This window comes from Phodopus roborovskii, unplaced genomic scaffold (genome assembly GCF_943737965.1).
Source record: "Phodopus roborovskii unplaced genomic scaffold, PHOROB, whole genome shotgun sequence".
Taxonomy (NCBI): domain Eukaryota; kingdom Metazoa; phylum Chordata; class Mammalia; order Rodentia; family Cricetidae; genus Phodopus; species Phodopus roborovskii.
Genome location: NW_026126447.1, coordinates 37,832,051 through 37,845,032, shown reverse-complemented (window position 1 = coordinate 37,845,032; position 12,982 = coordinate 37,832,051). Strand labels below are relative to the sequence as shown.

General features: G+C 40.2%; 1 protein-coding gene across 1 annotated transcript in view; it reads right to left on the bottom strand.

The window, feature by feature from the left end:
- Positions 1–12,982, bottom strand: part of Usp24 (ubiquitin specific peptidase 24) — a 123,602-nt gene that overhangs the window by 6,035 nt on the left and 104,585 nt on the right. Inside the window, exons 56-64 of the mRNA XM_051188293.1 lie at positions 12,497–12,593; positions 10,120–10,236; positions 9,628–9,720; positions 8,226–8,328; positions 6,314–6,435; positions 5,312–5,425; positions 3,518–3,583; positions 1,890–1,956; positions 638–716 (exon numbers count right to left, since the gene is read on the bottom strand). Coding sequence (XP_051044250.1) covers positions 638–716; positions 1,890–1,956; positions 3,518–3,583; positions 5,312–5,425; positions 6,314–6,435; positions 8,226–8,328; positions 9,628–9,720; positions 10,120–10,236; positions 12,497–12,593 — 858 coding nt within the window. The remainder of the gene's footprint in view (positions 1–637; positions 717–1,889; positions 1,957–3,517; positions 3,584–5,311; positions 5,426–6,313; positions 6,436–8,225; positions 8,329–9,627; positions 9,721–10,119; positions 10,237–12,496; positions 12,594–12,982) is intronic.

Below are 12,982 nucleotides of genomic sequence, written 5' to 3'. Positions count from 1 at the left end.
TGATACAAGTCCAAGAATGGTAATTTCTATGCCTACAAATTGGGACAAAACAAGATGACTCAGTGCAGATACAATATACTCACTACAGTACTGACCCTGTCTGACTATGGATTACACAGGATTAGACTAGCACGACTCTAATTTCCCAACACTAACTAAAGAGTGACACACAGAACTTGGAATATAAATGAGCAATTGCCTTGAAAAGGAAGGAAGTTCTAACTAGAGCATGGGCAAACTCTGAAGATACTGCACTAAGTCAAACAAGGTAGTAATGAGGCACCTGGAGTAGTGGAGGTAGAAACTAAAATGACTGCCAGTGGCTCAAGGAAGAAGGGAATGGGAAGTCAGTATTCAGTGAGGATTCAGGGTTTCGGTTTTGGAAGATGAAAGGATCTAGAGTGGATGGTGATAAATCTAAAAAATTTTACAATTATTTATTTACTATTTATGACCATGGTGCACTTGCGTGGTCCTGAAAACAACTGGTGGGTGTTGGTTCTCTCCTTCCACCAACACAGATGAGCTTTACAGCACGGAACTGCATGGAGTGTATACTCAACAAGGTTAAGGTGGTATGTACGTATAGTGCAAACTATATAGGTCAAACCCACTTCCTCTGTATTAGAATACTTACTTTTGAGCAAGAGTGACAAGAAATTTGACACACTGGTAGCAACGACTGCTGTCCACATGGTTACTGTGGTGCATCAACGCTGGAAAGACACAAGACACTTTATGAGAAGGCCCTGGGGAGGTTCAGGTAATAGGGACGGTTCTTGCTCTGGAAATAAGTTTGAGAAGTGGGTAGGGAACAGTTACATGATTTAACAAGCCAATCAGATCCTAGCGTTTACTGTGTTTAAAAGCACAGGCTTATGTTGTAACTTGACTTCCTGAACTGCATGGTATCCGAAGCTCCCCACTGCTGTCCAGACAAGAGCAGTTACAACTATTGATCATTTGATAATGGAAGATTATGATATTAGTTCTATTTAACAAATGTTTCCTATTTTCTATTTTAGCAATTAAAAAAATATTTACTCTTACTTGCCATGTGTTTATGCCTTTAGGTTCCAGAGGACCTGGTATAGCTGATGCTATGATCATAGCACACTGTCCCACCCGGGGCCTAGGAAGCTCTGAGCTTGTAGCTCTTTTCTGCCTTAAATGGTGGCTCTTAGTTCCTCTCAATGCTGCCATGTACTATTTAAGAATGGGGACATATTCTGAGGAATGTCTGGTAGGTGAAGGCATTGTTGTAGAAGATCAGGGGAACTTATACAAAGGAGGACAGCTATATCACTAGTGACATAATCCTATGTGACCTCATTTTAGGTATAGTCCATCAGTGACAGAAATGTGATGTGGGCCATGACTATACACAACAAAATCCAAAGTGTCTGAGATGAAGGAGATTTTAGTGGGTGGTGGGAGGTGAACAGGCATGTTTTTACTGAACCATTTCCAATGCATAGTATATTAAAGCTAGGTCAGATTTCTACAAAAAAAAAAAGTTCAGACATAGAACATGGTGGACAATGGATATGTGGGTCAAAAGGCAATCAATCACAATTCATGTATCTGACAGAACCGAATCTAAGGTGTTAGTTTTTCTCCCCATGGTTGCAAGGGGAGGAAATGATTTCTGTCACCAGAAACACCCCTTAAACTTTTAGAAACTTTATAGCATTCCTGAACCTTCCCTGACCTGGGAGAGAACCCCAGACTGTACCATACTGAGTACAGGGCAGCCTCCTGGTCAGGGTGAGGGGCCCTACTGACAAGAACAAGACTTCTAATGGAGCAGTCATCTAAGTCAGGGAGAGCAGAGGGGCCACACCCGCTGGAATAGAGTGTATTTACAAATTCACCGCTGGCATACTTGCCTAGTAATCCATTTTCTGTCTCAAATACAAATTTGACTCTCTCTACTTGTATGGGATCTTCAATAACCTGTCAGAAGAAGGAGATAAGTTAGTAACTGACAGCAGGAGCCTGGGTAGAAGTTACTGGTGTTTCCCTACAGTTCTACTCAAGAAGTTAGTTTCTACAACAAAGCCCAATACCAAGGGATGTTATGCCTTATGCCATTGCCATGCATACCAAACACATCTCTAATTCAAAACCAAAATATAAAATTATTAAAGATCTATTCATTTACTATATATGTTTCTAACAACTCTATCCACAATTTTCTGAGGGCTGAGGAAAGATGTTTTGTGATCCTAAGGACACAGTATCATTTGTAGTTTATTTAGTAAAAATGTGTTTAGGTTTTGCTGTTGGACAGGCTCTTGTTGCATCTATAGTTACTGGCACTGAGTGCTGCACACTATAGCCCACTGCTTGGGCCTGTGGCTGCCCAGTTCAATGAGACACAGCTCTATACCATTTCCCAAAGTTTACACCATAGGACTGGGGTCAAAAGGGAGAAAAAGATGGGAAAGACAGGTTTTTAGTAGTTGACACCCATCATGTATTTTCCATGATGTATTTTTATAGTTTAAGCCATTTCAATGCCTTTGCACTAGGTTTTTACAGGGACAGTCTCTTTTCTAGGAGGTTCTGGACTAGTCTCTTTCATCAGATCAATCCAAATCATTAAATTCTTTCCAACTGATCTGCTCCTTGCTGGCCTTCTACCCTCTGCCTCTTTTTCTTGCCAGGCTCCTGCATGTTCTCCCAATATCCAACCCTGCTTGTTCTTCCTTCAAAACAATTGCCAAAGGCGTCTTGCTAGGTGGATGAGTCATTTCACTTTCCTGCTTAAAACATTTTCATGGCACACCGTCACTGATGGCAGAGGCTGGGAGATGTGGAGACGAGCAGAAAGGGACATTTCAGGAAGCAGAAGTGATGGGAAACTGGAGGCTACATGCATATCCAAGGAGGCATATGGGTACTTCTGTTGATGACTACTGTTTGCAAGAAATGGAACTAATAGGCTTGAACACTTCACATTCATGTTTATTGGCTAAATATAACCTGTACCCTACAGAAAGAAGTTGCTGTATCCTGGCATCGGTAGCAGAAGCCTTTTATAACCTGTCTTTGTCATTCTTCCTTCACCCTGCCAAGCTCTACTGCACAGTTCTATTCCATCCTTGAGTCACACCAGTCAAATCCATAGAAGCCCTCTGTCATAACGAAAGGGAATAATCCACAATGTCATACCTGCAAACCCAGCAACTGACTTGAGTGTTACCCTCAGGGTTAAGCACAGTGAATCACACAACTAAGGCCTTGATAAAGGTTAACTGTCATTCATTACTCCTCTGATCTCTGTAATTTGCTTGCCCGTGGTTTTGACCAGTTTTCTCAAGATACTGAAAGCACCAAGACTTTCATTGTTGCTCCTCTAAGTCAATAATGCATGTGATACATGACTGATATGAACAAGAATCAGTAAATGCAGGCAAACTGAACAAAAACCAGTAAGGAACTAGTGGTTTATAAACACATGCTAACTTGGAACCACGCAATCAAGGGAGTCAGCAGAGAATGTGAGACTTACCAATATCTCATGTAGTAGCTGGAATGTGTTCTTTAACTCATGGGGTGGGGCAGTTTCTAGCTGGCTCTGAAAAAGAGATTTGTGAAGGATAAAAATTCTAGTAGCTTCTTAGTGGAAAGCACAGTTCTGGAATCAAGCTCTAGCTCTCCTGCTGTTCGCTCTTCATCAGTCATGCCAGCTCCTCTCAGGGTCTCTAATGCTCTCCAGTTCACTATGCCATGAAACCCTGTTATGTTATTAGGAAAGTGAGGAAGAAAGGGAAAGGGAGAACTACAAGTCACTAACAACCCTGACCTTTCACAGCTACATCCACACTCTACTGCTAAGGGCTGCTGGCAGCAGAGAGAATGCAAAGGGAAACTCTGAGGTAAGCTTTGAGTGAAGTATATTAAAAAGGCAGTTTATGAAACAGAAAAAGAAAAAAACAAGGCTTGTAGAGCCTCTTTATGCATTTTAAAATTTATTTTTATTTGTGTGTATGTATGCACATACGTGTGTGGGTGCCCACAGCTAAGAAGGAGACACTGAAAAATTCCATGCAGCTGGAATACAGACAGCTGTAAACTACGTGGTACAGGTGCTGGGGCCTGGCCCTACCCTACCTATACACAAGACAGCTCGTGTATAAGGAAGTTGGGAAAAAATATTGCATTTTATCAACATACTTTCAAGGTGGCAGGAATGGTAAGCAGACAAGAGAGGAACTTCTTCATCTCTGATGAGGACAGAACACCCTTTACTGAGAGCTTCATATATACCTCACTAAGTAACCACGACTTGTTAACACTATGTACATCACTACTACAAAGAGGAGTGTGGAATTCTACTACACAAAAGAACTTCTACATAAAGATCTAGTATATAAGTGTGAATTTCATATAAAGAACCTGAAAGGAAACATGCCTTTGTGACAACATTGCCCCTTGGAGTGGGAAGTGGACTATGGATGACCGCAGTACATGTCAAAGTAGACTTTGGCCTTATTTGTGAACTTACAGAGAATAGAAATGTATAATTATGTAAAGACTTAAAACTAGTAAAATGACATGCATACTTTTCTAATAACATGTAGAAAGGCAGTGAGTAATGTGGTAAAGACACAGATTCACAGCCACCTCCTTAGCTGTATGACCCTCTTACTCTCCTTCCTTTTCATGTATCAGAAGCCACACTGATTTCATAGGATCCTTGAGTAGGTAGGCACCCTTGGCACAGTTCTTGTGTCCAGTAGGTGCAATGGGTGAGGTAGTGACTGCTGTATTGATCAGTGCTTTATAATTCATTATATCACTGTTCTAGAAGAAATGAAGCACTGGTTTTGATTTTTAAGATGCTGCAGGTAAAGAAATTATAGCTGTGAAACAACTTCACCCAATAGTAATCATCAGAACATTAATATTATTAAAATATTATTCTTAACTAGTTAAAAACTGAACTATATGCAAATGTTTTACCATTAGGAAAAGGGTTAAGTGAATTATGGTACACAAAGAGATGAAATATGGGAAATTACATGACCAAGTGAAAGAAGACAGAATTATAAAGCCAATAAACTCTCAATTGTATTAAATTAAAGAAAATAAAAAGATATAACAGAGGATAAATTAAAAGAATGTTCCTGGTAGTCATCACTAAATAGTGGAGTTAGGAATTTTTTCTTGATTCTGTAAAAGTAAACACAATGGTATTTTCACAATTAGGAAAAGTGTTATCCATATTGCTGGGAGCAAGAGAATGCTCTCCTAGGGTCTTCACAGGATGCTCTTGATATGGCTAGGGCAAGTGAAGTTGTACCTTAATGAAATGCAGCATCGTGAAGGAAAAGTGCTCATTACAGAAACAGCAGTACACCACCATCTCCATGAGGGCCAGGAGGGAGCCAGTCAGCTCTCGAAGAGCAAACATGACCTGATGGGGACACACAAAGGAGTAAGCTGCAGCCATAGTCAGGGGTCTGTTTTGCTTTCACTGAAATTTCCAGAGATTAAGAACAACGACCCTGTCCTACAACAGGGCTTCTTGTTTGAGGTCTAAGGACAGATTTCAGTATATCTGAGCCCATCTGTCATTTTATACAGATTTGTACATACATGCATATTTTATTCCCCGAGGAGTAACAGTCATCAATTTCCAAATGCGAGCATTCTCATGAGGTTAAAATAATGAATGATAATAGAAAAATAAAATTAAACTTAAAAAAAAAAAGATTTAAAAACTACTATGATATGTTGTTCTCATCGCCATGTAAAATCAGATTATGGAAGTCAGAATTCATAAGAAGGTAGCTCTGGGTAGGAGAGCTGGCTGAGGATAAGGCACACAGCATGTGTCCTTTGCAGGCATGAGAATAGCCCACAACTATATTCTGAAGGTTCACATACATGCTTCTAGGCTGCAGTGTTTTAGGACCAGGGACAGACAGACTGGGGACAAAACGTTTGGATAATGAAGTTAGAGGTGAACTGTCATTCACCTTCTCCTGAGCCTTAAGGGTAGCTGGTGGGGCTGGATTGGAAATCTAGTTCTTGGATGAAGAGAAGATGGACAGTGCCCACTTAACAAATTCAACCATCCATCCATGCAGTGCTGAACACAGAATATGCTGGGCAAGTGCCCTACCATTCAGCCATGCCTCATCGCTAATGTTTTTGAAATGCGTATAAAAAAATAAGCATTTTTTCTCTTAACAGTATTTTTTTTCACCAGAGTAAACTGAAAAACATACCAACAAAGGGATTTTGCTCAAATATGAGAAAATAACATAAGAAAAATGCCTTCAGTATAGCAATTACATACCTCTAACAGATATGGTTTCCCTTCAGACAAGAATAATAAGGCTTCTACTTCCTCATGAAGGGGCAGCAGAGGACTTGAGGGAGCAACACTAATAGGTGGTCGTTGTTTAAATATGCCAGGAGCTTTAGGAGACCCAAGAACAAAACACAAAGCACAACTTATTTCACTTGGAAATGTTCCATGAAACATATGTCCATCAGAGTAAAACTCTCAGGTTTGTACACACAATTGCTGAGTTCTTACAACTCAGTCCTCCAGTCTACTGGACCAATTATGCAGACAATTTCCTATTTTTTTTTTCAAGCCTGCCTCAGTTATAGGTATGAAAAGTACCCAAAGCTGCTACCAAAGAGACACTGGACAAATCTTTATTCTTTAAGTAATTGTTTGTGAAAGACCAACTATGCTAAACCACACAAAAGGGTTGATTCTAGAAAAATGAGGATACACACTCTTATTTTCTTTTTGTAAAACTGTCTGAACTCACACAATTAGCAATCTTTTGTCTTTTGAGATGAATGAGTCCGATGTAGGAAGCAAACTGTACTCACAACCATGTGTCATGTCATAGTTTTAGCTGTCAGCTGGACACAAACCAAGGGTCACTTGAACGAAGGAACCTCAACCATTGCCCAGATTAGATGGGTCTGTAGGGCATTTTATTAATTGCTAATTTATGGAGGACAGCCTATCTCACTGTGGGTAGTACCATCCCTAAGGCAGGTGGATGGACCTGGGTTATATGAGAAAGGTAGCTGAGCAAGTTGAAGGGGCCAAACCAGTTAGCAGAATTCTTGTGTTATTTATGCTTTAGGCTCCCGCCTTGAGTTTCTGCCTTGGCTTCCCTTGATGATGGATTACAACCTATAGGCCAAACTAAGTTTTTTTAAGTCATGGTGCTTACTACAGCAACATAAATCAATCTAAAACTTCATATATGTGTCCTTCAACATTCCTTTAAATGGTTTTTGAGGAGTCTTCAGCTAGAATGATGCATTCTGGGATTTTTCTATTTCCTGCCTTTAGATTTTACTATTGGCATTACCACCACACTTGGAACTCTATCACTAACTAGCTGTGAACTTATGTCTTTATGTTTTCTCATCTATGGAAGGGGATAGTATCTCTCCAGTTTGTTGTGGGCAGTATATAAAAGCACCATGTAAAAGTAGAGGACACAGAAAATACTCATATACTTAGCTGCTTTGTAGTACTACTGCTGTGTGATTGTCAAGACAAAGCCTATGCCTCACCCTCCCTGAGGAGAGGATGGGGGATGGGATGGGGGACACAGTAGGGGGTATGGGAGAATGGGATGGAGAAGCAACTGAGATTGATATGTGTGTGATTAGGATACTGGATAATCATAGCACAAAAGTATATTTGTGACTATGCTATTGGTAGGTGAACAAATAGGAAATACTACTGTTGTCTAATTTACATTAAGAAGTATTTTCCTAATTTACATCTGAATCCCCTTTGCTTTCACAAAGCACTTTGGTATTTTATCTATCTAATCCTTACTATACCTAGAAAATTATGTTTTGATATTTTCATTTTTGCATGAAGGATCCTAAAGGCTAGGTGGCTTGGTTAGATTCAAGGAGCTTGGAGACAACTTGGCTATTTTTCCTACTACATCAGTTGTTCACACTATGGTGATGAATGAACTCTGAATTATTATTTAATCCTACAGCACTTTTAAAATAAACTTTTTCTTTTCTGCATCAAATCAATGATTAACTTGTCTTCTCTTTGTATTGATAAACTTGGTAAATAAAATGAGGTTTAGCATTAATTAAAACAAAAACTTTTAAGTGTTCCTCAAATACCAGAGAAGCAAACACTATTCACTCAGTTCCTAAGATCAGTATTTCTTTTCAAGCTTCTGATGATGTAGTGTCAAACTTACCAACATTCCTCTGGGAAGAGACATCTGTATGCAACACCAGCAATGCAACAGTATTGTGGAGATTCCCAAATTCCCGTGCTTGTGCTGAACTCCATCGGCGTATCTATCATCAGAGAAGATTAAAACATGCCACTGTTCTGTGTGGGGAAAGGATCTGCTAACTGCTAATTTACTGAACCATGGCACCTCTTGGTCAACATATAAAAAGTCACTTGTCTAAAGGCTATCTCAAAGGGTTTGCTCCCCTGAAAAACATTAACTCAGAATCTGAAATCAACTCATTCAAAGTACGCAGTTTAGGTTGGGTATGCTCATGACATGCCAGGTATTTTTTCAGAGACTCAGTGTAATAGGAAAACCCATGAAGCTAGAGGATGGGAGGCCTGGCTGTGTGGCGGCCCCTAGTGTGTTGTGTAAATGGGCACATTCTCTGTATCAATGCTACATGTAATGGCAGAGATAATGCTACCTGCTCTTCCCACTTTGTGGTTCTGAGGACCAACTGAAAACACTTCAAAACTAGTGTATTCTACAGATGCAAGACAATATTAACTGCACAGCAGTGCTAACGCAGTGAACTCGTCCCCGTGATGAGTCTGAAATGAAAGTACTGCAGACCTCAACAGTCAACAAGCAGGGCATTTTATGCTATCAGTCCTTGTTTTATACTACTTAAGTGTAAGGGCAGCTCAGGGATGTGACAGGGAACTGAGGAGCTCAGGTGACAAGTCTGCCCACACATGCACTGCACAGTAGTAAAGAGGCTCAGACTCTGAAACCCTCAGAGCTGGGCACAGAATGCTGTTTTACCAACACATGTGCTTTGTGAGCTTGCATAATAAGTTAGCACAGTTGTGTTTAAAGTCTTGTCACAGAATAGGAGTAACATTGCCCACTTTACTGAGCTGCATGTATCCACACTACCACAAAAGGCCAGGGGTACCTGGTCCACAAGAAGCGCTCTATTGCTACTGGATTCTAGCATTTTATGTATTTAAAAATCTGTCAATCAAAAGAAACATATGGAAAAACAGAGATATATAGGAATTTCTAACAGGTCATGTATGGGCACATCCAACCATATATATAGTACTGTTCTGGGAACTAACATGTTCCTGGCATTTGGCTGAGAGCATCACACTGCAGTATAATTCAGTTTTTTAATAGTCCAACTTCACAGATGGAATTCAACCACCCTCAAAACATTCACAGCCCTAGGAAGGGAGGAAAGGGCTACAAGGCCACTGATTCCTTCTTCTATTGAACCTCTTCTTCCCTTAATCTCTAAAGACTTCAAAGGTCTTTAACCCAGAACTAAATGAGGTTAAAACATTTATCATCCACAGTAAGAAACAAAATGGAACTCAGTGGCATCTCACTGAGAAGAGGAAGCAGTCCTTACCGGACTGTTCTGTCGATTGACTCCGAGGAGGAAGCTGATCATGTGCCTCAGTGCCGAGTGCCGCAGAAGAAGATCTCCAGCCCTAATACCTTGCTGTCACAAGGCAGTAGAATGACAATTACACTTCCAGCCAGATAAAACTTGTTTTAAAAATATAGCCAGATGACACATATTAAGAAATCACTATGTCAAGTGCTGTAACTCCTGTGTAGTGAGCACTTGTTAATATCTAACTAAACACCTCTTGAGCCTTATATTGCCTCCTGATGGCTACTATGGAAAGCCACTGATGCTGCCTTCCACTGCGGTCAGTAACTATACTGACTTGTGTCATAAATCTTGCAAGTAAAATAATCCACTAATTTGGATTTAATTAGAAACACTCAGGAAACCACTACACAGAATGGAATCTAATTATTTTTCCATGAATGAAGTATTTTTAGATTATAAATCTACTGCATTAAAAAAATACATTAGAAAACAGTAATTTACCTTTTGTACAAAAGTGTTGAATAGGGAAAAGTATTGAGCACAATTTTTACAATTTTCTGGGACATCTTTATCCAAAAGGGCAAGCAGGACTTCCAATAACTGATGAAGGCTTTTTAACTGGCAAGAGGAAAGAGGAAATTATATACAGAAAAAGAAGACAAGATAGACTCTTGTCACAGGACTGATTTGAAGTAAACCACCATAAGAACAAAGGGAAATTAATACAATCCAGTCTTAGATTTAGATGGATTTATGCTTTGGAGAGCAAAACAGAATTATCCTTTTACCTTCTGGAAGAATGTCAGTATTATAGAATTAAGGGAGAGGCTATTTTATTTCCTAGCCACTAGTGTCCAGTCACGATCCTACTGTCCCAGTTGTCACGTGTTCTTCTCTGCTTTACAGAGAGCTGGGGTGCCAAGGGGAGATGGATTTCTGAATCCCTCCCTCCACTAGGCTGCCTCTTCACAGTCACAGATGCAGAGAATAAAACACAGACACAGGCAGAAGGGCTAGAACCAAGCCGATGGAGCAAATGGAGAGCAACAGCCTGACAGATGACACGGCAATACCGACTCAACTAGGAACTTACTTGAAAGCCCGCTGACGCCTCATGGAAAGCTTTGAAAAACATTTTATTTGTTTAGAAACCATTTTGGTATGACAGTGCTTCTGCTTTCCCTCCCACCCCAAATGTTTCTGGACAACTCCCTAGAAATTCATCTATTATCCAAGCATTTTAAAGATCAGGCTCACTGCTCTTATATTCCTCTGGAGATAGTATTCATAGACTTCTGGAACACCCCAGCCATCCTGTTACAACCATGATAATTACAATACAAGTTAGCACTTACATAGCACTTCATTTTCAAAGTACTTTACAGTATAGATATAGTGGGTGGCAAGAGGTATAGTTTCCATTGTGAGGAAAAAAAACACAAAAATGCGTTAGTTGGATATCAAATAGAACTGACTTCAGGAGTGGCTTCCATGCTTATATCCTCTACTCCTTTCTCTTCCACTCCCTGCACTTCTGCCTTTAAAAGGTTGGTGCTGTTCTATGGCCTAACCCTATCTGTAAGGAGACTGCACTAAATCTGCCCTTTTCCTTTGGAGTATGCAGTGGAAGAAAGAGAGCAAGAGAGTTCTTAGGGTAAGCATTCTTGAGACACCTTAGACAACTCCCACTAGAGTGTCTTGGAGCAATGGTGTTCAAGCTCTCTAAGTAGCTCCCAGTGACCTGCTTTAGTCTGCCTGCAGCCAGATATGATATGGTTTTTGCTTGGTGAGAAGTTCTGCTGTTTATGCCAATGGAAAAGTATTGCTTTATAGGATATGTAAGTCTAGTGACTCCTGGAAATGAGAGAACTTTCAAGACTTTTCTAAAGGGCACATTTGGCATCCTGTTCCTTGGCCTGTCTGGTCTAATAGTGCAGTGCTTGCTGGAACAGGTGGTGCTAGGAAACTAAGGGCTTGGGTGCCCAAACACTGGATCCCAAATATCCTCCTCCAAGGACATGTTCAAGGTCACATAGTGAAGTCAACATCTGAATTTGAGGCAGTCTTTCCTATAACCTATAATTCATGGATGCACAGAATGTTTGAAGCCAATGCTTATAAGGAGCCAATTTATTCTGAAACTATTATTTTTCAAAGTTTTCCATGTAGTATCAGCTGTTTTAAACAGCAAACTTGGGGAGTAACTGTTGTACTTAAGAAGACTCGGTAACAGACTGAACAACCAGACTGATAATATACACCACAGATTTCCCCATAGGCTTAAAACCTTTGGGAAAGATGATGGGAATAAACACCATGTTTTGTTTTATCATGTGTATGTTGAATTAAGATTCTGAAGATATAACTGCAGAGAACAGGGTTAGGAAGAAGAAAGTATCCTGAAGGATAGAAACAACACTCAGGGAATGATGAAGACTGTGAAGACTATCCTGCCCTGGGATGATTGGCACTGGTTTGGCTGCCAAAAGCAGTAATTATCAGGAAAACAGCTTTTGAGGAAACAGCCAAATGTGACTTAGGATGTCTAGATTAGTGTGCCTAGACAGCGATTAGTCTCATTTCAGAGTTTAACACAAGTTCTCGAGAGAAAGTTGGCCAGGAGTGTTCTAGCAGACAAACGCAGAACTGAACTCTTTCCACTCTCTGTCTTGGTATCTGGGACATAAAGAGGGATGGACAGAATTCCTTCTATCTTGGCATGTATCAGAAAGTTACTGTGTATGTGCGTGCACATGCATGCATCCATGCACGCACACATAAACATGCCCAGCCACCAATTTTAGGTCTTTTTTCTTATTATGTACAATTGAGTATATCTGATAAAAGCAGAATACATAAAGTTTACAGTGAGACTGACCTTATCCTGATAAAACAAGGCACTGTCTAAGGTCTTCTCCAGAATGGTGGCCACAGCAACACGTACTTCTCTTACACTGCACTCCAACAAGAAAACCCTAAAATAAAGAGAAACACAATATAAAGAAGGGCACAAGTATGTAACCCTAACCTGTGCTACCCACTTCCAATCTAATAGCCACGAAGTAAAATGACTTGGACGTAACTAGCTCAAGAACCCTGAGAGTTTCCAGGCTCAGTCACAGGCAAGTTTGGCTTTCTCAGGTTACTCAATATGCTGTAAATGAGAAACGGAAAGCAGACAGATGGGTTCTGCTGAAAGTCCACCAAGATTCTAAGTAAGTGAAAAGATAACACATACCCATATAACATCTGTACTAGCCAGATGTATAAACTCTTGAGGGATACTGTACATTTCCTAGTGAAACACACAAAAAATGAAAGTAGATCTAGAATGGGGGAGGTCTAGTGGATAAGTGGCCAGTGT